General features: G+C 42.1%; 1 protein-coding gene across 2 annotated transcripts in view; it reads right to left on the bottom strand.

The window, feature by feature from the left end:
• The window catches only part of SLC2A12 (solute carrier family 2 member 12), a 69,597-nt gene extending 63,481 nt beyond the window's left edge, over positions 1-6,116 (bottom strand). Inside the window, exon 1 of one of the 2 annotated variants that reach the window (XM_032274728.1) lies at positions 5,807-6,116. In XM_032274728.1, coding sequence (XP_032130619.1) covers positions 5,807-5,921 — 115 coding nt within the window. In that variant the 5' untranslated portion in view covers positions 5,922-6,116. The remainder of the gene's footprint in view (positions 1-5,806) is intronic. The other variant, XM_032274727.1, reaches the window with a different exon arrangement.
• Positions 6,117-22,833: the final 16,717 nt, after the last annotated feature.

Here is a 22,833-nt window from a genome sequence, read left to right as displayed (position 1 = left end):
AGGGACATAGATGAATCTGGAAACCATTATTCTCAGCAAACAGACACAAGAACAGAAAATCAAACACCGCATCTTCTCACTCATAGCAGGGTGTTGAACAATGAGAACACATGGACACAGGGAGGGGAGCATCACATACTGGGGTCTGTTGGGGGGGAACAGGGGAGGGGCAGTGGAAGGTAGGGAGGTTGGGGAGGGATAACATGGGAAGAAATGCCAGATATAGGTGATGGGGATGGAGGCAGCAAACCACGTTGCCATGTATGTACCTATGCAACAATCCTGCATGATCTGCACATGTACCCCAGAACCTAAACTGAAATAAAATATATATATTAAAAAAAAAGACATGAGAAGGAAAATGATGCCAATGTGTAAAAACAAAACAAAATAATGCAGAAAAAAACATTTGAATTTATGATTTACTCTTAAATGTTTGACTCAGTTTCAGCTGGGAAGTATTTTGGGGTACTTCGCATTCAGTAACTTTAACAGAGACTGAGTACTTTTTAAGGGAAGAAAGGATGAGAAATCATCCACATTTGGTAGTTGATCAAATAACCCCTTGGGAAGGAGCCAATTCCAACTTTTCCTTTCTCATTATCCTAACTTGGTGTCTTTTAAGTGACTTCCATTGCATTATTTTTTCAATAACTCACCCTCTGGGGAAGACTGTTCATGAGAAAACTGAACGAAGGAGCTCTCACTCTGCTCACTTTCAAAGTCTTATAAAACCAGTTCTTTCTCATACACTCTGAGTAAATAACTGTTTAAACTGTTGCTCAGTAATGGAGCCTTTTAGAGCTCTCAGAAGTTTTTTAGCCTGAAGGGTAGATAATAGTACCGAGAAAAAGCTACCTATGAAATCATGATTCAAAAACGAACTATTCTTGAATAAATAATAAAAGCCTCACATCTACAGCAATTAAAAATTGCATTTTAAAATTGGCAGATTCATCTTTTATATACATATGCAAATCTCAGCTTCCTTCAGCTGCTCCAAGTGTATTTTGAGTTCTGTCTCTACCAACTAACGTAAACTCTAGACCACTAAAGATGACCCTCTTGAGAATTCACAAGGAAGATACCCTGTGGGCTCATATTCAGGTCCTACCGGCTACCACCAGGCCTATTCCTGGGCTCTCAGCTGCCTCAGCAACTGTTGGTAATCTGGCAGAGAGAACAGCGATGTTGAAAATATTTAACCACTAGAACACAGGTACCGACCTATCAGAATGGCTGTAAAAACTGGTTCAGGCATGCTGGTGTGTGCCAGCTAATCTCAGCCTGCCCAGGTAGGCCCCACCACTTGGCTGGCTGCTCTCAGGCTGACTTGGTCTGGGTCTGCCAGGCCCTGGCAGGACAGGCTTCCTGCAGCGTGTGTCTGCTGCTGCTTCAGAGCCCGGCAGGGGGTCTGCGGCAGCCTCTTTGCTGTCTCTGGGTGACAGTTCCTTAGAGAGAAGCAAGACCACTGCTGCGTGTGACGCATGGCACCCAGAGTTTGCGGTGAAACAGCTCCCACCATGTCAACAGCCTTCCCCCTTCCCAGATTCCAGAGGAGCCATTTGCCCAACGCTCACAATGGTGAAAAGCTTCAAATCCAGACTTTCGATGTGATTTCCAAGTGAGGGTAAATGTACAGCCACAGAGATACATTGTCTGGACTGCAAGGGGAGATGTTTATCTTTAAATCTGGTCTCATGACCACACAGAAGAGCAAGTTGTCCTCCATAAATGAACACGTCTAAAAATCTTGTCATTTCCAGCCAGGCACAGTGGCTAACACCTGTAATCCCAGCACTTTGGGAGGTCGAGGTAGGCGGATCACCTGAGGTTGGGAGTTGGAGACCAGCCTGGTGGGCATGGTAAAACCTGTCTCCACTAAAAATACAAAAATTAGCCAGCTACTTAGGATGCTGAGGCACAAAAATCACTTGAACCCAGGAGGTGGAGATTGCAGTGAGTCGAGGTTGTGCCACCTTACTCCAGCCTGGGTGACAGAGCAAGGCTTAGTCTCAAAAAAAAAAAAAAAAAAAAAAAAAAAATCCTGTTATTCCCTTGGGAATACGTATCACAGTAGACATAATCATTGTTATCAGATATTGACTTGCTAAATACATATATTTTTAAAGCACTGTAATTTTTGTCACGGCTTTTGAGGCTTGTTTTTTTTTTTTTTTTTTTTTTTTTTTTTTTAATATATAGAAAGTGTGGAAAAATGGGAATGGCCCAGCATCTCAAAAACTCTGAGATGCCCAGGTCTGCCCAAGGTAACTGGCCTCTTACTAGAATCTGTCCTCTCACAACCAAAGCACTGACATCAGGTCAAGCTGGTTGGCCTGACTTTCTCTTCCCTGGGGATGAGTTTGTTTCCAAAAGTCTCCTCTGTCTCTCTTACAAGTTGACTTCCCCTAGAGCCAACTGACCAAGCCTGAGAAAGCCAGGCCTGACGAAATTCCAGGGGGCCCAGTTTAAGCTTAACCCGGGAAAATGGCACTCAGTAGGAACATAGTTACAGTCACATCTTACATACTCACCACCTGCCCAGCTTTTATTTAGGAAAAAGGAGTTCACAGCTTTAAAAGTGTTTGGGAACAACTGCCTTAGAATGTTCATCTGCTGTGCCAAAGTGTGTATTTCCTAAATTCCAGACTGTGGCATCTTCAGAGGGGATGAAGGACCGTCCTTTCAGCTGGGTCCCGTTCTTCATGTTCGGGGTCCCAGGGCCAGACAGTTCTGCAGTGCTGACCACCTGCACTCATACAGTAAACACTGTTCTTGGTTTCTGAACCTTTGGGCACATGGGGGTTAAGGGAAACTAAAGAGGCCTCTCTCCCCAGCCAACTGTTTGGATCATGAAATAAAGGAAGCCTGGGAGCTAAAGAAGAAGAAATCGGTATTGAATCTCCTGGGCCAGAGCCCACCCGGGTCAATTCTGGACTATCCTCTGTGTGACCTTGGGCCAATCACACATCCTCTGACTTCCGGTTTCCCTTGTGTGAGATGCTCTAGCCATCTAGTATCTCACATCACCTATATCTGTTGTCAACTCTAGGCACCAGAATTTCAAACTGAGCTTACTTCTGCCCTATAATAAGATAGATTGGACCATGTCCATGAAAGCTGAAAAAATTTACTAAAAATGCCACCAGTTTCAGTCACAGCTTATTGAAAATGAATTAAGTTCATTAGCTTCTAGTAGTTGGAACAAAGCATTCTTTTCAGTTAAAGAGGGTTAGTCAAGAAAGACCTGCCAAAATTTTTCATTGTGCACAGTAGCATCAAGGGAGTTCAACTGCAGAGCTTAGGGGGTTGTCTTTTGGCTGTTGTTTTTCAGTATCTCACATGATTTAATTACCTTGTCCCGAGTTACATAACTCATTCCTCTTTATGCTTTGATTTTTCCACCTAGGAATATAGAAAAGCTTGCTACCTTCAAATGCAGAAATATTATGATAATGTTGAGTATAATTTAAATACTCTGAATTTCTTAGATGAAAGCAGCTATAGAAGTTTAAAATATAAAGAAGCCAAAGGAGTATTTGATAAATATTATCTCATTAAATCTCAACACTTTCATAAGATAGATGAAGATACAATCCCAGTATTAATGAATGGAGACTTTAAGTAACTTGTGAAAACCATACAGCAAGTCTGCACTATGAATTCATTTATACATATGTATGTATAATTGCTTTTGGGTGCCAAAAGACGTTTAAGACAAGTAAAGAAAATTTACAAAAGTAGGAAATAAAAGGTTTGCATTCATCTAAATGCATATTATATATAGCACAAATCAAAGTTGTATTCATCTGACATTTTAAGGAAACATTTAGGCTTTCTCTTCCATATAGTAAAAGTTCATTTCAAATTAAATTTGAAAGATCATTTACGGTACTTATTCATTAATTGTTTCTTTACAACAACATAAATAGTTGCACTTTAAGTTGAATTTTGTGCATGTATCCAACTTTTGTAAATGTAAATACACATGATCTTTCTTCTGGATAATTGTGAACTTGTACAATAAAAGCTATTAAGAGCACATTGTACCTTCAAAGCCATATCAAAATAAACAGTCCATTTTTAATGGCTACTACAAAGGCCCTTCCTAGGCAGAGTTTCTTTTCATCTTCTTTGTGACAGTATCACTGACTCTATTTAGCCGGCCCTTTTGTTAACATCACCACCTCAGCTTGCTCTGCAGTCTACACTGCAGCTCATATTCCCAGGAATTGGAGAAAATAACTTTGCAACTCTCTCCCTTTATCTCCAAATATAAATTTTCCTTGCCTCCTCTTAGGGAACTTGTGGGCCAGTTAGTAGTGAGTAGCAAGCACTCAGAGAAAAGAGTGCCTTTGCATAAGAGAGGGCAGACCATATTGAAAAATGATCCCAGATATTCTTTTTTTTTCTAGACAGAGTTTTGCGCTGTCACCCAGACTGGAGTGCAGTGTCGCGATCTTAGCTCACTGTAACGTCCAAGCAATTCTTGTGCCTCAGCCTCTCGAGTAGCTGAGATTACAGGCATGTGCCACTATGACCAACTATTTTTTTTTTCTTCTGTATTTTTAGTAGAGATGGGGTTTCGACTCTGTTGGCCAGGCTTGTCTTGAACTCCTGGCCTCAAGTGATCTGCCCACCTCGGCCTCCCAAAGTGTTGGGATTACAGGCATGACCCAACACGCCGGCCTCATTCTTAATGGGAAGTGAGAAAGCAAGAGAAACCTGAGCGCAAGACATGGAAGATGGAGGGCTTCTCCACTCCTGAAGAGGGCCGCTTCCTGCCTCGATCACAGGTTCTATTCCGCAAGATCAGACAAACCCGCAAGGCAAACATCAGTGTTAGGACCATTCCCAAGAGAAAGGCAAATAAATGTCTTTTGTATCATTTAATATATTGGATTTTGCATGAAATTCCTATATGCTGCTTGGGAATGTAACATCTGATTAAGAAGACACAGCTGAGGAAAGTAGTAGGAAAGAGATTATTTGTGTTTGTTGTCATTTCATATTTCAAGTACTTTCAATTCCTTTCACCACATACTAAATGAACAGGAAGAGGCAGCAAAAAGTGCACAATGTGTTTGTGGAAACAGTAAATATGGAAGTGAAGAACAGCCTCTGATTTAGCAAAGATCACTGAAATGAATTAAAACTTTTCCAAATTTCACCTCCAGAAGGACAACACAGCAAACAAACCTCAGTTTGCAAGGCCAGTTTTAAAGAAGGCAGGATCCAGCAAAGCAAGCGTTTCAGTCTCTGAATAACGCTCAAATCCATCACAAACGTGCTGGGAATTTAAAAAGGAAGTTTGTGTTCTCATTGATTACATAACTAATAATTTTATGAAGCCTGTTTAAAATACTGATTTTTAAAACAGTGGTTATAATGTCAACTGGTGATACAGCGTCCATTTGTGACAATAAATGAAAAAGTGTGGGCATGCGTGTGCCTGTGTGTGTTTACAAATGAGGCTATCTTTGCAGGAGGACCTCTCCAATATGAAAAAGATCCATACATTGTATTATGTAAACACAATCAAGGGGACCCATCATACCAGTGGTGGATGTGTAACCTGCATTTTCTTGGCACGCACCAAGACTTCGATCATCACAACATTACAGCTCCGAGCTATCTCACGTCCCACCAGATCCTGTCCCCTTCCCTCCACGCATGCAGCGTGTCCATATGCGCGCGCGCGGCGTGCACACACACATATACGCACACACACACACACACGACTTGGGAGGCGAGTTCAGCTTGCTCCTCTGCGGGTCACCTGAGCCCTGCAGGCTCACTTTACCTCTCGCCCAGGGAGGATGCCGGCTGCCACTGGCTCGGTAGCTGCCCTCGGTCTCCACCGCTGTCCCCTTCTGGTTCAGCAGATTGGGGCCCTCCGTGTTTTCAACAGGTACCATGGTCACGTAGAAGTTACAGCCGCTCCCCCGCCACCAAACCGCCCCGACCACCTCCGCTGCCAGAAGTGGTCACTTTCCCCATAGTAGCACGCTAAAGAAGAGTGTGGGGAAAACTTCGGGCAAAGCTAATGTGATTTGTGACCAACTTTGTTTCTATTTCCGAAGGCTTTGCCCTTTTCGGTGACACAGGCTGTTGCTATTCCAAGCAGCCTATCACAGGCAGGGGGAGGGCCGCGGGTCAGAGGATTGTTTTTGCCTTTAGATGCAGAGTGGGAAGCAAGGGGTTAAAAGAAAGGGAGCTCAGGCGCAGTGTTTGGCCATTAGCTAAGGGTAGCTCTTGTATTCTAGCACCTTTGAAAAGAGGCAGAGAAAAGAAACATGCAGATTTAAATGCAAGCTGAGAGTGGGGATGGAATACTCACAGATGGTATCAGTTGATCTTGCAGAAAGAAGAACAATTTATGCAAAGACATACCAGAAAGAAAAGTGTGTCAATTTTTCAGCAAGACTGTTATTCCAAAAGCCATAGTATTTACCAGCTTACACAAAGCATAAAATACCTTTATTGTTTCAACCTGATTTTGATCTAGGTAAATACCTATATCTTTCTCTCCAAGGCCTGTCAGATTAATCAAAGCCTGAGACCAAGAATACGCAAACTCAGAATACAAAGATTCTTTAGACTTTTTAATATCCTGAGGTTATAGCAAAGTAATCCATTTTTTAATGCAGAATTGTCTTTAAGAAATTAACACTGAATCTTCTGTTAGGTTTCATGTTTGCCTAGGTAGGAGGAGGATACTCCCTACTCAGAGAGGCCAGACTAAGTGGCCCATTGTGTGGGTGTGGTGGTCTTGTAATCTGAAGCGCAATCAGGGCATGAGAGAGAGGATCTTTTCCTGATTTGTAAATATATTTATAAAAAATCTTACAGGGTTATGACATCCTATCTTCAGTTATTTATTCAGCAAATTATATTTATTAAAAAACGTTTTAGAGGAAATTGAGATCATCTTAAAAATCATTTGGAATAAAACCCAGCATGTATGGAGGGCTTATGTGCCAGAAACTGTGCTAAGCACAATAACTCAAATGATACCTTTGAGGCAGGACCAGCATTACAGAAGAGGAAATGGAGGTTGGGTAACTTGCCTATAATCTCACAGCTTAACAGTGGTAGAGCTGAGATTACGAATCCAGGAGGTCTGAAACTGTAACTCTCCTATATTCTAACTTCCCAGCCTTGTCCTCTGATTTTCTTGGCTTCGTACACTTTCAGATCTACTTGACTTTAAGAAGATGCCATGAAATATGGCTTTTAGTCCTAAGCATTTCTCTGGACAGGAAAACAAATTTGTGCTTGTTTAAGCAGAAGTTAATTTTTTGTTACTTCCTTTCAATGTTTTAGCTGAATCACAGCAAAGCTCTAAATTCACTTATTTATACATTTCCTTTGCTCATCACTAGATAGTCCTATATTTTTTTTATCTTTCAGAGAATCAGATAGCAAATGGGAACAACCCTATAGTAATTCAACTAGTATTTATTATGCACCCACTGTATGTCTGCTGGTAGTGCTGGAAAATGGAAGTCCTCCAAGCATAATCCAGGCCCCTTCTGACGAAGAGGGTGAGAAGTTCAGAATCCCACACATCAGTTGTCCCCACTAAAGAATGTGTAATGCAACGATGGTTTTAAGCAACTCATTTGTTTGTTCCCAGGGTGCATTACGATTATATAGGAGCTCCAGTTTATATCTGTAAGACACATATATTTCCTATGAGTTCTCTATATTCTCTTGGCTTCTATCTTCTTTCTGCTCAGAACCAATGACCTCAGTGGTGGGAAAACGTTCTTGAAATGGGTTCGTTGTATCGTTGCTTTGTTTCGTGATCCCACGACCTGTGTCTCTAGCAGCTTCTTGGCTGCATGGGAGTGTTAGAGTGTTTGCTATAGTGCTTGACCAGGCAGAAGACAAACCTAATTCCAGAATACTTCACTATGGTTAAAAGCAGTTGAACAGTTCTTACTCGTTTTTTGTAGCCAAACTATACAGGAGCTCCACAGGCACAGTAAGTCCACCAGGTGTCAAAAGGAATATTCAGCAATGGAACTGCCGTCATCACCTCCTGGTGCTCATAATCTGTTCTTTATTCCCCTGGTGACCTGACCTGGGTCACTGACTATATCAAGCTCTGTTTCTATTTATCTCATTGTCTTAACTCAGAGAAAAGTTTAAGGGAGAAAATGTTTTTCAACCAGACTAGAGTGGGAAACTCTGCCTCAATTCTGTTAAGAACTCTGGACTTCTCCTTCCCAGTCTTTTGCACACTGTAGTGCATTCAATATAGTTACATGCAGTGATTCAATTAAATCCGTCTTTCTCTGTCACCCAGGCTGGATTGCAGTGGCACAATCTCAGCTCACTGTAGTCTCTGCCTCGAGTTCAAGTGATTCTCGGGCCTCAGCCTCCTGAGTAGCTGAGATTACAGGCATGTGCTACCACACCCAGCTAATTCTTGTATTTTTAGGAGAGACGGGGTTTCACTATGTTGGTCAGGTTGGTCTTGAACCCCGGATCTTGTGATCCGCCCACCTCGGCCTCCCAAAGTGCTGGGATTGCAGATGTGAGCCACCGCTCCCGGCCATAAATCTGCCTTTTCTACTAGACTGCAAACTTTGTGAGAGTACGGACTATGTTTGTTTGGTTTATTATAGTATTCTGCATGCCTGGCACTCAGCAAATAGTAAGTATTTGCTGGCTAACAGACTGATCCCTGTAAATTCAATCAACTTTAGCAATATTAGAATGTATGCTCCAAGAGGGCAGCCACCTATTTCTATCTTGCACATTTGTCCAGCTCCCAGCACGATGCCAGGCATGCAGTAGACACTTAATAAATATTTGTTAGATAAATGAATGCTCACAAATAGAGCTTTTAGTGAGCTAAATAACAACTTAGTTTTTAAATGTTAAAATTCATATAATAATTGCCTATAACATTTTGGCCCTCCTCTCTGCTTTCTGAATGCATATTTTCAATCGAGTTCAATACTTGCTTAGTTTTTTTTTTTTTTTTGAGACAAAAAATTTCTAGATGCAACCGATTTTCTGATATTTTTTCACATAGGTTACCTTTGCTTGTTCTAAACCCTCATTCACATAATGGAACCATAGAGAATGCAGTTTTGTGCGAGGCTTCTTTCATTGAGCATAATTCTGATACCCATCCATGTTTTTATATATATTAGTAGTTTATTTTCTTTATGGGTGAATAGTGTTATATGGATGAACATACCACAGTTTATCCATTTTCCTATTGATGGACATCTGGATTGTTTCCAATTTTTTGCTATTACAAATAAAACTGTTATGAGCATTCTTGCACAAGTCTTTTTTTGCAGAACATAACATTTCAGAGCACAGCAGTTCAAGTCCATCTGATTCCAAAACCCACATGTTTTTCACTACACCCTATTGCTTCTCTGCAGTGCACCCTGTTGCAGTACATTGATGTGGAATGAACCTTCTATGATGGCTCATTACAGCATAAACACAAATGGAGAAATACAATCTTTATGCAAACAAAAAAAATTCCAAGTACAAATTCACTTCTTGTTTAGACTTATTCCAATAAAATATTCATCTTAGTGTGATTGTTTGGGAGGATATTTATTATTTCACCTGTTTACACTATCTAAATAACTCCTCTATATGAAAGTTTTCATTATAACTTTTTCCTTGGATGTAGAATATTATCAATCATAACATGTTGATTAAAGTTCCTCAAATTACAAAGTCAGTATGGCTAAATTCATTATGGCATTCACTTGATATAATGTGATAAATCATTAAAAGAAAGGCAATGTAGCAATGCAAGAAATTGTCTTTCCAATGATTTTAAGTGGGAGAATCAAAGTGACACACAGAAAGTTGCATACTCATTACTGTTACAATAATTTTTAAAACTATATGTGCCTATTGTTAGAGACTGGAAGGAAACTTGGAACGACTGAAAATTATTAATAAGTTGGGCTGGTAAATCATGTGTAAAAAGTACTGTCTTAAAAGTTGTTTGCTTAATGTTTCTATCGTATTGTATATATAATAGATATAAATTTGAAGAAAAGTTCTTCATACTTATGGCTGCCATTTACCATTGTGCAATTTGGACACTGTACAACTCTAAGTGAGTCATTCTCATTTGCAGACTGAAGTTTGCTTATTTATAAAGCAAACTTTCCAGAATATGACAATACTAATGTCTTGAAGAAAAGGCAGCTTTTGCTCATTTGCTCAAAGGTACATTTGGACAACTGATGGGGCTGTTCAAATTATCGTCTCCCTTTAAATCATGCCAACGTCGTATCTGTTAGTTTGGCCGATGTCCTGTCTTCGTAGCCCAACTACATAGAAGGAGTACTGTTCTTCCTTTGATTCTATATTTTTCCAAATAAATTATTTTTAATTTAAAAATCTCCCTCAGTTCAATTGCCAGGCCCCTTGGATAGAGGGCTTTAACAAAAAAGCTGTTCAATGATTAACCCTCTCCTTGAGATTAACCTGCCTTTGATACCACAAAGTCAGAAAAAGTTGCTTGATCATACATGACTACACGCAGTAGTTATTGGTTTGGGGGTTCTGGTCCGCTTTCATTACATGTCAATGAGGACAGAAAATGACTACTTTCCAAGCTTAAATAATCTGAATAACCCAGGGAAATTTCGGAGCAGAAAGCCTACTGAAATGTGAAACCTCGTGCTCAGCTTCTTAAGATGAACTCACTACATTTCAGCGTGGGTGGACATGTTAGAGCTTGTCGTGGGCTTTTATTTTCTTCTAGGCTGCCGAGGACCTGAAGACCCTTCCTGTGTTGGGAATTCCCCTCTGCATGGAGGAACCTATCTCCTAAACAGAAGCTGGAAAGGCCTGAGACTTCCTTTTCTCACTTAGGACCAGGCTCTGCCAAGCAGTTCATACACCGTGGATTTTGCATCAGAAGCTGTGGCACAAAGTAGGAGGATCTACGAGACCCACATTCCACCGAGAATGGTCACAGTGGCTCTCGCCAAAATATTTAATGTCAGAGTTGCTAGATATATGCTGTTAGGTATGTGCTCAGGGTGGCTAGATTAGCCCAAAGCAGGGTTTGGGGAGTTATTCTTGACTACAGTTTGCAAGTTGGAGTTGGTTTCTTTTCCTTTAAACCAAGAACTAGGAATGACACTGGACTCAACTAGATAACATCGTTTCTCATGTGTGCAGAGGCAGATTAATCAGGAAGCTAATGAAGTGTAAGTGGCAGGGCGCCTTATTCACACCAGCCCTTCCAAGGCCCTGGGAGGCACCAGAAAAGCATTTATGTAATTACCTGTTTTTGTAAAAATTGCAAAAATGAATAACTGCAAGCAGTTAAGACCACTAACGCTTTGCACCTGGCCAGCAATGTCTAGTTTCCTTTGTGTCATGTGGCATAAGGGTGGCCATGGAATATTTGGGATCTGACTTAAGATCAGTTAAGTTAGAAATATATATATATTTAGACAGAGTCTCACTTTGTCAATCAGGCTGGAGTGCAGTGGCACAATCTCAGCTGTCTGCAATTTCTGCCTCCCAGGTTCAAGCAATTCTCCTGCCTCAGCCTCCCAAGTAGCTGGGATTGCAGGTGTGCGTCACTATGCCCAGCTAATTTTTCTTTTTTTGTATTTTTAGTAGAGATGGGGTTTCACCATCCTGGCCAGGCTGTTCTCAAACTCCTGACCTCAAGTGATCCACCTGCCTTGGCCTCCCAAAGTGCTAGAATTACAAGTGTGAGCCACTGTACTGGGCCTGGTTTTGGTTTCTTATGGATGGCTCACAAGCGCTTAACCATATACAGTTAAGCTCTCACTAGCTGTCAGTACAGAAAGGACTTCCAGGAATTCTCTTGCTACTCACTATGCCATCTCATGTTGCACATATCCCACATTGTCACTCATGTGACACGAAGATGGAAAAGCACAGGGCTAGAGGCCATCTCTCAATGTGACCCTGTCCTACAGCTCTTAGGGCCATGGCAGAGGCCATGCTAGAAGACAGACTGGATTCTTTTATTTTCTCTATATAGAAAATAATGTCACAAAAAAATTGTGTTATGAAAGAAAGGCCAAAAAGTATGCAATCAAAAAATGAAGGGAAAAAAGTATTATGGAAGTTTATCAAGCAATTCCTGGATTACACAATTTTTGTAATGCTTGGCAGCTTGTTATCATTTGTAATTTATTGCCAGGCATGGTAGCTCATGCCTGCAATTTCAGCAATTTGGGAGGCCAAGATGGACAGATCGCTAGAGCCCAGGAGTTTGAAACTGGCGTGGACAATATGGCGAAACTCTGTCTCTGCGAGAAATACAAAAGGTAGCTGGGCCTGCATATGTCTGTAGTCCCAGCTGCTTCGGAGGCTGAAGCAGGAGGATTACCTGAGCCTGGGAGGCCAAGGCTTCAGTGGGCTGAGATCATGCCACTGAGCTGAGATCACACCATTGCACCCCAACCTGAGTGGGAGAACTAGATGCCCTGTCTCAGGCTTTTTTTGTTTTTGTTTTTTTGAGATGGAGTTTTCCTCTTGTTGCCCAGGCTGGTGTGCAATGTTGCAATCTCAGCTCACGCAACCTCTGCCTCCCAGGATCAAGTGATTCTCCTGCCTCAACTTCCCTAGTAGCTTGGATTGCAGGCATGCATCACCATGCCAGGCTAATTTTTTGTATTTTTTAGTTAGAGATGAGGTTTCTCCATGTTGGTCAGGCTGATCTCTAATGCCCAACCTCAGGTGATCTGCCCGCCTCAGCCTCTCAAAGTGCTGGGATTATAGGTGTGAGCCACCATGCCTGGCTTTAATTTTTTTAAAACTGTAGTTTATCAAAATAAATACTCACTTTTGTTTTTTCGTATTATTATTTTTTAAAACACTGGTCCCTAAATTTTATAAATCTCAGGCCCCATAAAATCTGGGTCTGCCCCTATGTTGGAGAAATATAGTCCTTTCCAGATGACTATTTCTACTAAAAACCTCGAACCTCCATTCAGTCTTCCCCACCCCACCACCAGTCTCTAAATCCAGGCCACTTTATAATCTCCCATGGGGAGAGCTGCAATAGCCTCTAACAGGTCTTTCTGTGGGCATTCTTGCCTTCCCAAGCCCATTTTCCATAGTGATGCCAAGAGTTTTTTTCTAAAATCTAAACACATAAATGGCTTCCAGTTGTTTTAAACTTTTCTCCAGCTTCTAGTTGTTCTTAGGATTGGTCTAAATTTCTTCACAAGACTTAAAATACCCCACAGGGTCTTGCATGGACTGATCCCCCCACATCCATCTCTCACCACTTTCTGACTTGAACTCTGCAATCTGGTCCCCTCATGAACTATATGGTAGTGAAGCCAATCATTGCCTCCTTGACCTGATATTCTTTTAGACACACTTGTCTCCCACCTTATTGTGATTCCCATCTCCCCACCTGCTCCTGCCCCTGCCAGCCTCCAGCAAAACTAAATTAACCAGGGTTGGATGCTTTATGCTCAGGGAGCCAACAGGACAGGCTAGGGTCCTCTCTTTCACATCCTTTTCCTCACCGATTAAGTTAGGGATGGTTATATCAATCAGAGTTCAGTACATGAACTTTAAGTAGGAAAAAATTTAGCACAGAGAATTGGGTGCTTATATTTTCATTGGAAAACCTGAAAGATTCCAAGCATTCAGGAATGACTCCCAGAATAATACAGAGCTGACTCATCAGCTGGGCTCTTACATCTAAGCTGCCCAATGGAGCAATGAGTTCAGGAATGCATTGTTTAAACCCAGAGATCAGACCATTTCTGCTCTCATACCTGCATTCTTTAGGAAGCTATAGATACTGGAATGCCAACTCAGGAAAATCTCATATCTGCCTGATTCCCTAGGATAGCAGAAACTACCCAAAGAGGAAAACAAAAAACAGAAAACAAAACACTCCCATCATACTCAACTTTGTGCAGGTGCATCTAACTGATATCTACAGCCCTATAGCAAGGAAACCTGGGAAATGTAGCTTTCTAGTCTCTCCAGTGGGAGGGATGGCAGGATGGATGCTGAGAGGGCCACTCTGCTATATCCAGCATCATAGTGAATGTTTGGATTAATAGATCATATGAGCTGGGGCTTCAGGTCAGGGCCCTAGCAGACCAAAGCTCGTGTAAGCCGAAGCAGGATCAAAAGAGACATGCATGATCAAAGAAGGGTGAGTGCTGGAGAATGGAAACTCACAGAGTGAAGCAGAGGCAGGACCCTGTGGCCCCACGACAATGGTCTTTGCTTCGGGTTTTCTATGAGGTCTGGCTGTGTTTGTTTGTTTTTCTTTTTTGAGATGGAGTTTCACTCTTGTTGTCCAGGCTAGAGTGCAATGGCTTGATCTCAGCTGACTGCAAACTTCACCTCCTGGGTTCAAGCGATTCTTCTGCCTCAGCCTCCCAAATAGCAGGGACTACAAGTACCCACCACCATACCCATGCCCGGCTAAGCTTTTGTATTTTTAGTAGAGACGGGGTTTCACCATGTTGACCAGGTTGGTCTCGAACTCCTGACCTCAGGTGATCCACCCACCTCAGCCTCCCAAAGTGCTGAAATTACAGGTATGAGCCACTGTGCCCGGCCCTGGCTGTGTTTTATACTTGCCCTTCTATGCTGAGGGACTGACTGATATCCTCTTTTCTATCTCCCCTCACTCCCTACCCATCCGCATTTGCAAGGTGCTTCGGTCTGCTCTGACCTTCCTCCCCTGGACTGGGCCAAGCGCTCTCCTCTCTGCTCCTAGGGCACATATTGCTCTCATGGATGGAGCATTAAACTGAGTGCTGTGATAACTTACTAATCTGTTTTCCCTATTAGTCTGTCAACATTGTGAGCACAAGGTCATGACCACCTTGTTCACACTCCTTCAGAGTTTGGCAGGGTGCCTGAAACCTTGAGTTGCTCACTAAATATGTATTTAAAGAAATCCAGGAGAAAAGGAGGAAGGAGAAAAGGATATACACAATCAAACTTCCCATCAATTTTATGTGGTTTCATTGCAGCATCATTTTGAAAGTAGAGTCTAGGACTAGTTTCAGTTCTAATTCTGGCTGTACCATTTACGAGCTCTATAACCTCTTTAATGACTCAGTTTCCTTTTTTCTAAAAGATAAGGACAACAATAGCAGCCATCTCATACGGTTCTTGTGAGGATTAAATGAATTAATATATAGAAAGTATTTAGAACAGTATCTGACCACAGTCATCTGCAATAAATGATAGCTGTTGCTGCATACAAGGGAATCCATAGGGGTATAAAGTAATAACAGAAAAAATTTGGGGGCAGGGCACAGTGGCTCACACCTGTGATCCCAGCATTTTGGGAGGCCGAGGCAGGAGGATCACCTGAGGTCAGGAGTTCAAGATCAGCCTGGGCAACATGGTGAAACCCCATCTCTACAAAAAATACAAACATTAGCCAGTTGTGTTGGTACATGCCTGTAGTTCCAGCTTCTCAGGAGGCTGAGGTGGGAGGATCACTTGAGCCTGGGAGGCAGAGGTTGCAGTGAGCTGAGATCGCACCACTGCACTGCAGCCTGGACGACAGAGTGAAACCCTGTGTCCAAAAAAAAAAAAAAAAAAAAGGAAGAAAAAAAATATTGGTTCAGAAGTAAAAGAATATAAACTCTAATGTAGGAACTTTATTATCCATGACTTTGGGCAAGTCTATAATTGCTTTAGGTTCAGTTTCATCATCTCTAAGACAGGGAGACATACACTTGCCTCATATAAAGCTGTCAATTGCTCTCCCAGAAGCCAAGCTCTCTTCCTTTGGCAATATTCCTGTAATTTTTTTCATGGTGGGGGAAGGGGGAATTGCATATTGCCTGCCAATTTGATGTACCTGCCGATTAATGTTCACCACCCTCTACCTGCAATGACAATTAAATATTCTAACCCTCTTGAGAGGTAGCATTAGACTACATCTGGATAGAACGGTCTCAAAAAAGACCATCAGTTTATATGACCAGTTTCTCCTGAGCTATTCTACTTTTTCCCAAGACTTTGTTCTTATTTTTCCCTTCAGTTCTATAAAACACTCAAAGGCCAAGCAACAAATTCATTTTTGGCTAGCGTTGTTACCCAGAGTACAAAGATTCCCTAACATAAACTCTCTCAATGGATTTTAGTTAAGATAAAATCAGTTGAAGTATTTGAAAACATCTTAAAAACTATTAAGGTGCTATATAAATATGAACTGTTCACCAAGGCAACAGCAATAGCAACTGTAGAAGAGAATCGAGGTAATGCTTCATCCATTTGTTTATCCATTCAAACCATGCTCTCCCTTTCTAAATAAGGCTGGAAGCAGCATATGACAGGAGACTGGCAACTGAAACTGTGGTGAAAAACCAGAAAGGTCCAGGCATCTCCAGTCTTTACAATAGCATGGCCTGACTCAACATTTCATAGACGCCCACACGCAATTGGAGTTCCCTGGTGAGATCTTTAACTCCCAGGTGAAAACCTGGGGCTGCCCTTACCCCCTCAGGAGTGGTGAGATAGCTACCAGGAGGAGAAAGGGCATGTGTAAAGGATCGGGGTATATTTCCATCCTTCAAGCTGCATCTTCAGAGAAGTCTACTCCATGAAATGGCACTGGTCAAAGTCGAGATCCTTCTCTTCCTGTTGGCAAAGAGAGCTGATACCTGAAAGCCGAGAGAATCAGCTTCAGCGTGAAAATAGGATGAGACTTGCTAGGACAGAGCTTCCAAACTCATCTTCTGCAGACCTTGTATGACCATTGAGATGTCAATAGACAGTCTGTGGAATTAAAAAAGGAGGAGGCTGTTTCATGGTTCAGAAAGTTTGAGAAATTCTTCACGTTATATGCTTTTTGTTCTCAAGGCATAAAAAAAGTTTCATGTCTGAGAACTGTTGCAGTATACATGTGGAAACAGTTTTAGTGTAGATTTCCTCACACTTTTAAATTTTGGATTCATAACTTCCCTGCAAAAAAAAAAAAAAAAACCACTAACTTTTAAAAGAACACAGTTTGGGAAATCTGCATTACATCATTCATGGGAGTGGGGTAGCTTTGCTCACAGCCGGTCAGGAACCTGAATTTTCTCTTGTCTGCTGCCCCCTTTTGAGAGATGGAAGGAAGAGCAGGCTTCCAATGCAATGGTCAGAGGAGGGAGACTGAGTTGGTAACAGTCTACTGGGGAAAGAGACAGCCACTTGAATCCTCAGAGTTGCTCTTGTCAATTGCTCTGTGCAGTTTTTGTGACCTGTTAGATGCTTGTTTGTACTCTATCTACACCTGCCTAGGGGTGTTAGGGCCCTAGAGCAAAGGCAGCATCGGCGTTCACTTAAAAACTTATCCCTGTATCCAAATATTGGACGCTTACCATGTGCCTGGTGCAATGCAAGGTAATACAAAGAGAAAGATAAGTGAGGCATTCTTATCGAAGGACCAGAAACTCTTTCAGGCTGTCTGACTATATTCATTACATTCATGCCTGACCTTTCTTTGATTCTAAGATTCTTCCTTTCTAAATGTAAATCTTAAAGACTGAAGTCTTTGCTCTAAGATTCCTTTCTTCTTATCACATCACATCCAGCAACCAACTTTTCACAGCTTCCCAGATCCCAAGTTCTGTTTAGTAAGGACACTTGTTTTTATTTTTAGTTATAAATGGCCTCTCCAGGTTGATATTTTCACAATGTCCAGAATTCTTATTTTATTGTTTTGTACTGAGATTTGAGGCAGAGTCTGTGTCACAGAATATACCACTTGGGGCTACCTTGGGCATGGAAGGGTATTCACTCGGGGAAGACATTTTAATGGAATTCTTAATATCTAGACCTCTCATCATCCTGTAATGGTTCGCAAGAAATGGAACTCTTAAAAATTTCTATGGGAAAAAGGCCGAGCATGGTGGTTCACACCTGTAATCCCAGCACTTTGGGAGGCCAAGGCGGATGGATCATGAGGTCAGGAGTTTGAGACCAGCCTGGCCAACACAGTGAAACCCCATCTCTACTAAAAATACAAAAATTAGCTGAATGTGGTGGCAGTCGCCTGTAATCCCAGCTACTCGGGAGACTGAGGCAGGAGAATTGATTGAATCCGGGAAGTGGAGGTTGCAGTGAGCTGAGATTGCACCACTACACTCCAGCCTGGGCGACAGAGCAAGACTCTGTCTCAAAAAAAAAAAAAAAAAAAGAAAATTCTACAGGAAAAAAAGGAAAATGTCGTGAGGCAGTTTTTAGCACTTCCATCCCTTTCCTGGATGCTCTAACCTTAGAGCAACTTCTAAGCAGCAATTAAGCATTTTTTTCCTAATTCCAGAGTCTTGCCCCACTTCAGAGCAACACAGAGTGGCCCAGGCAGGCTGAGGTACTTTGCCACTTCAGTCGTCTTTATTATATGGTATTTATTAATGAGAAGTAAAGTGGTAGAAGAAAACAAATCTTCTGTATCCTGGGAACTTGGAAATGAATGTATTCTTGCAATCTGTTCTCAAAACAACTTTCTGATTCTAGGGCTCTGGAAGCTCTGATGTGCAGGTGAGCCTTTTAAATTCCTCATTGTTGGAGCTCCTATATAGGACTCACTGGCTGGATGAAAATAGTTCTTTTTTATTGCTTTCTGAATGTCTGCTAGGCAGGCATAAGCAGCAACTTATATCCGCCTTCTGAAAACGGGAGAAGAGCTGGGACCCGTCCACCATGCTGGATAGCTCAGCAGTGACAGCGGGCCTCCCCCAGACCCTGTCCCAAGTGCTCCACCCACAAACCCACCAGTCTAGCCTCTCCTCAAACTTCACCTTTATCACAATCCATTTTAAGCCTTCCCGAAACACAGTCAACTCTAGATTGACTTAATGGATAATAACATGATCTCAGGCAAACTGCACTTTCCTCCTCTCAAAATGATCCTTCTACCTCTTAACTAAACATTTGAGAATGAAAGAAGAGAAAACCTGGGTTCAAAGACTGATAAGTCTAAGAAAGCTAAGAAAAAGGAGTTAGCAAACATGTTGACCAAAGAGTGAGCAGTTTTCGGAAGAGCAACATTCGGATGCTTTTCTTGATTGGTTCCCAGAAAACTATTTCTGGGAAGAGGAGATTTGCATTTTTCTGAAGGCTTCTACATGACAACCTAACCATTCTAGGGCTTTAAAAGATTTTTGTTCTGATGTGCAATCATAGTTGAATAAGTGAAATGATTCCCGATCATATCTTCTCTTCAGCTTTATAATGACATCACTAAGAATCCCAACATGTAAGGACTGTTGGGAAGTGACAACAGTCACATGGAAGGTGACCTCAGAGACTGTCTAGTTCAGTGTCTCCTTTTGACAGGTAGAGAAATTGAGCTCCTCCGTGGTTAAGCGGTTGGCCACACAGTGACTTACTCAGCGACTTTAGTTTACAAAGGAAACCACTATTAGGTAGTGGAATTACTACTTTCATGTTATCTTTCATTTTTTGTTATCAAAAAATATTAGTCAAGTCTGTATCATGTGCGCTGCAGAAGCTGAACAGGTGCTGCTGTGCCCTGGGCCCTACAGATGCAATTCTCACGTTGCCTCACCCTGAGAAAGGACTGACAAGGAAATTTGCTTGTCCAAGTTCGAGGGTTAGGTGAAGAATAGGACAAAGGCCGGGCACAGTGGCTCACGTCTATAATCCCAGCACTTCCGGTGCCTGGGGCGGGTGGATCACCTGAGGTCAGGAGTTGGATACCAGCCTGGCCAACATGCTGAAACCCTGTCTCTACTAAAAGTACAAGATTAGCCAGGAGTGGTGGCACATACCTGTAGTTCCAGCTACTAGCAGGGCTGAGACAAGAGAATCGTTTGAACCTGGGAGTCAGAGGCTGCAGTGAGCTGAGATCATGCCACTGCACTTCAGCCTGGGTGAGACAGAGTGAGAATCCATCTCAAAAAAAAAAAAAAAAAAAAGAAAGAAAAGAAAAGAAAAGAATACCACAAAGATGAGTATCAAACACCAATAGATATAATCTTATCATTCCTTATCCTCAGTGGTACTTTCTATTTTCTTCTCTACATGGCAAAATATTTATACATCACAGAAGGCAGTTAAAAATATATAGTATATCCACATTTACCACAGTCAGAGAACTAGATAATGAGTAAATTTTTTGATGACCACTCTGAAGTTTTATTTTAATTATCCTAATTAATATGCCTTAGTTAACTATGATAGGAACCAGAATGTGTATCTTCTGGATTATTCTGGGTAATGAGTGTACTGTGTTGTCATACAATGATGTCCTGAAGAGTAACTGATGTGTGAAATACAAAGTCACATTTGCTCCTTCACTCAGTTGCTTCTAGCTAATGGTCCTTGTGATGGTTAATACTGCGTGTCAACCTGATTGGATTAAAGGATACAGAGCATTGATCCTGGGTGTGTCTGTGATGGTGTTGCCAAAGGAGATTAACATTTGAGTCAGTGGGCTGGGAAAGGCAGACCCACCTTTAATCTGGGTGGGCACAATCTAATCAGCTGCCAGCTCAGCTAGAATATAAGCAGGCAGAAAAATGTGAAAAGAGAGACTGACCTGGCCTCCCAGCCTAAATCTTTCTCCCGTGCTGGATGCTTTCTGCCTCGAACACCGGACTCCAGTATTCAGTTCTGGAGCCTGGACTGGCTGTCCTTGCTCCTCAGCCTGCAGATGGCCTATTGTGGGACCTTGTGATCATGGGAGCTAATGCTTATTAAACTCCCCTTTACCTATAGATGTATTTTTCTATTCTATTAGTTCTGTCCCTCAAGAGAACACTGACTAATACAGTCCTCAACATTTTTGCTCATTTGCACCATGAAATAATTTGAAAACCTTTTTGTTTTTTTTTTGAGACAGTCTCACTCTCTAGCCCAGGCTGGAGTAAAGTGGTGCAATCTTGACTCACTGCAATCTCTGCCTCCCAGGTTCAAGTGATTCTCCTACCTTAGCCTCCCGAGTAGCTGGGATTATAGGCGCACACCATCACACCAGGCTAATTTTTGTATTTTTCGTAGAGACAGGGTTTCACCACGTTGGCCAGGCTGGTCTTGAACTCCTGGCCTCAAGTGATCCACCCACCTTGGCCTCCCAAAGTGCTGGGATTGCAGGCATGAGCCACCACATCCTGCTGAAAAACTCTTTAAAAACTCTGCACCTCGTCACACATTTTAAAGATGACATCTAAATGTTTTACCATAAGTTAAAATAGTTGCAGAGTCTATATTTTCTAAGGTACTGTATAATGCATATTCTTTTATTATATGCATCAAAGCAGGGAACTACAGATCCAATCTGTAGATAACATTTGCCACATATGCTAATCACCCTCAGTGTCAAACCAAACGTCAAATAAGACTTATTTTCCACCAGGAAATTTTTAAGTTCAGATAAACACATACATGTGCATCTTTTGTGACAGTATTCTCATTTTTGAATTCTTACTCTAAAATATATTGATGATAGTTGGAAGGAAGGAAGGAAGGAAGGGAGAGACTCACAATGAGTTGGAATTTGAGACATGAAGTTTGCAGGAGGAGCAAGCAGGCTCAACCCCATCTTACACTGAAAAATGGTGAGAGGTAACTAGAGCTGTCAATCTATGAAAGGCATGAAGGGACCTTACGTGCATGTTACTAAGTGAAAGAAGCCAATCCAGAAAGGCTACGTAGTGTATGGTTCCAACAGTGACATTCTGGATCAAGTAAAACTATGGAGAGGTTAAAAGAATGAGTGGTTGCTGGGGTCTAGGGAGGAGGGTGGGATGGACAGGCAGAACACGGGATTTTTAGGGCAGTGAAACTACTCTGGATGATCCTATAACAGTGGATACATGTGTTTAAACATTTGCCCAAATCCACAGAACATACAGCACCAAGGGTGAACCCTAATGTGAGCTCTGGACTCTGGATGAAAATGATATGTCAATTTGAACTCACCAATGTTAACAAGTGGAACTTCTCTGGTGGGGGAGATTAATAAAAGAGATTGTGCGTGTGTAGTGGGGGTGGGTGGTATATGGAAAATCTTTGTACTTTTAGCTAAATTTTGCCATTAACCTAAAAATACTCTAAAAAAATAAAGTGTATTTTTAAAAAAAGAAAAAGAAAAACAACTGGACTAGATTTGACCAGGCTCAATCTGAACTGTCCACTGATGTCTTGCAGGTGGTGTGATACCAGACTAAATCACTCTGGCTTGAGGAACTACAATAATGTAATGCCAGTAAGACAATGGCTTCTATCGCAGTAGACTACTCAGTACACTGTCTTCTCTGCTACACACAGTAGACATCATTGTCTTGCTTTCACCAAATAAGAAGGCAAAGCCCTCTGGATTGTGGGTGCAGCTCCATGAAGCAAATGGAAATTTCCATGATCATCCTGAGAAGGGGCAGATCTGAAAACCATAAATGAAAACTTCAAGGTTGGGGGAAGAAACTGGGTGGGAAGGGAGGGAAATATTTCATTCTTTGCAACTTTAGGGGAGAAGGGTTTAAGAATCAGGGTCAAGGTTTCACCCAGGGAACTGCCTGCTCTTGGGGGCTGAGCGGTGAGAGGCTCTGGCTCCTGGACGGTGGAGGCAGGCAGGTGGCTGCAGGGAAGGGAGGATGAGGCCAGCCCTGGGTTTCTGAACTGAGGGCTGCTTGAAGTTGTTCTCTGTGTCTACACTGGCAGTAGATTTGCCAAGGCTGGATTGTGGGGAGGTAAGGCAAGGGTCTGTGTGGGTCCTCAAGACAAAAGCCCAGAATGCTGAGCAGCTGCACAGCCTTGAAGGGCCTCAGGCAGACCCTCTCTCCTCTGTAAGTGCTTCCTGCTAGCCAGCTGCTGACTTGCAGAAGGGCCCTACAG

The sequence above is a fragment of the Sapajus apella genome, unplaced genomic scaffold (assembly GCF_009761245.1).
Source record: "Sapajus apella isolate SASKATOON/1434 unplaced genomic scaffold, GSC_monkey_1.0 scaffold6, whole genome shotgun sequence".
Lineage (NCBI taxonomy): Eukaryota > Metazoa > Chordata > Mammalia > Primates > Cebidae > Sapajus > Sapajus apella.
Note: the sequence above shows the minus strand (reverse complement) of the source record. Positions and strands in the feature narration are given on the sequence as shown.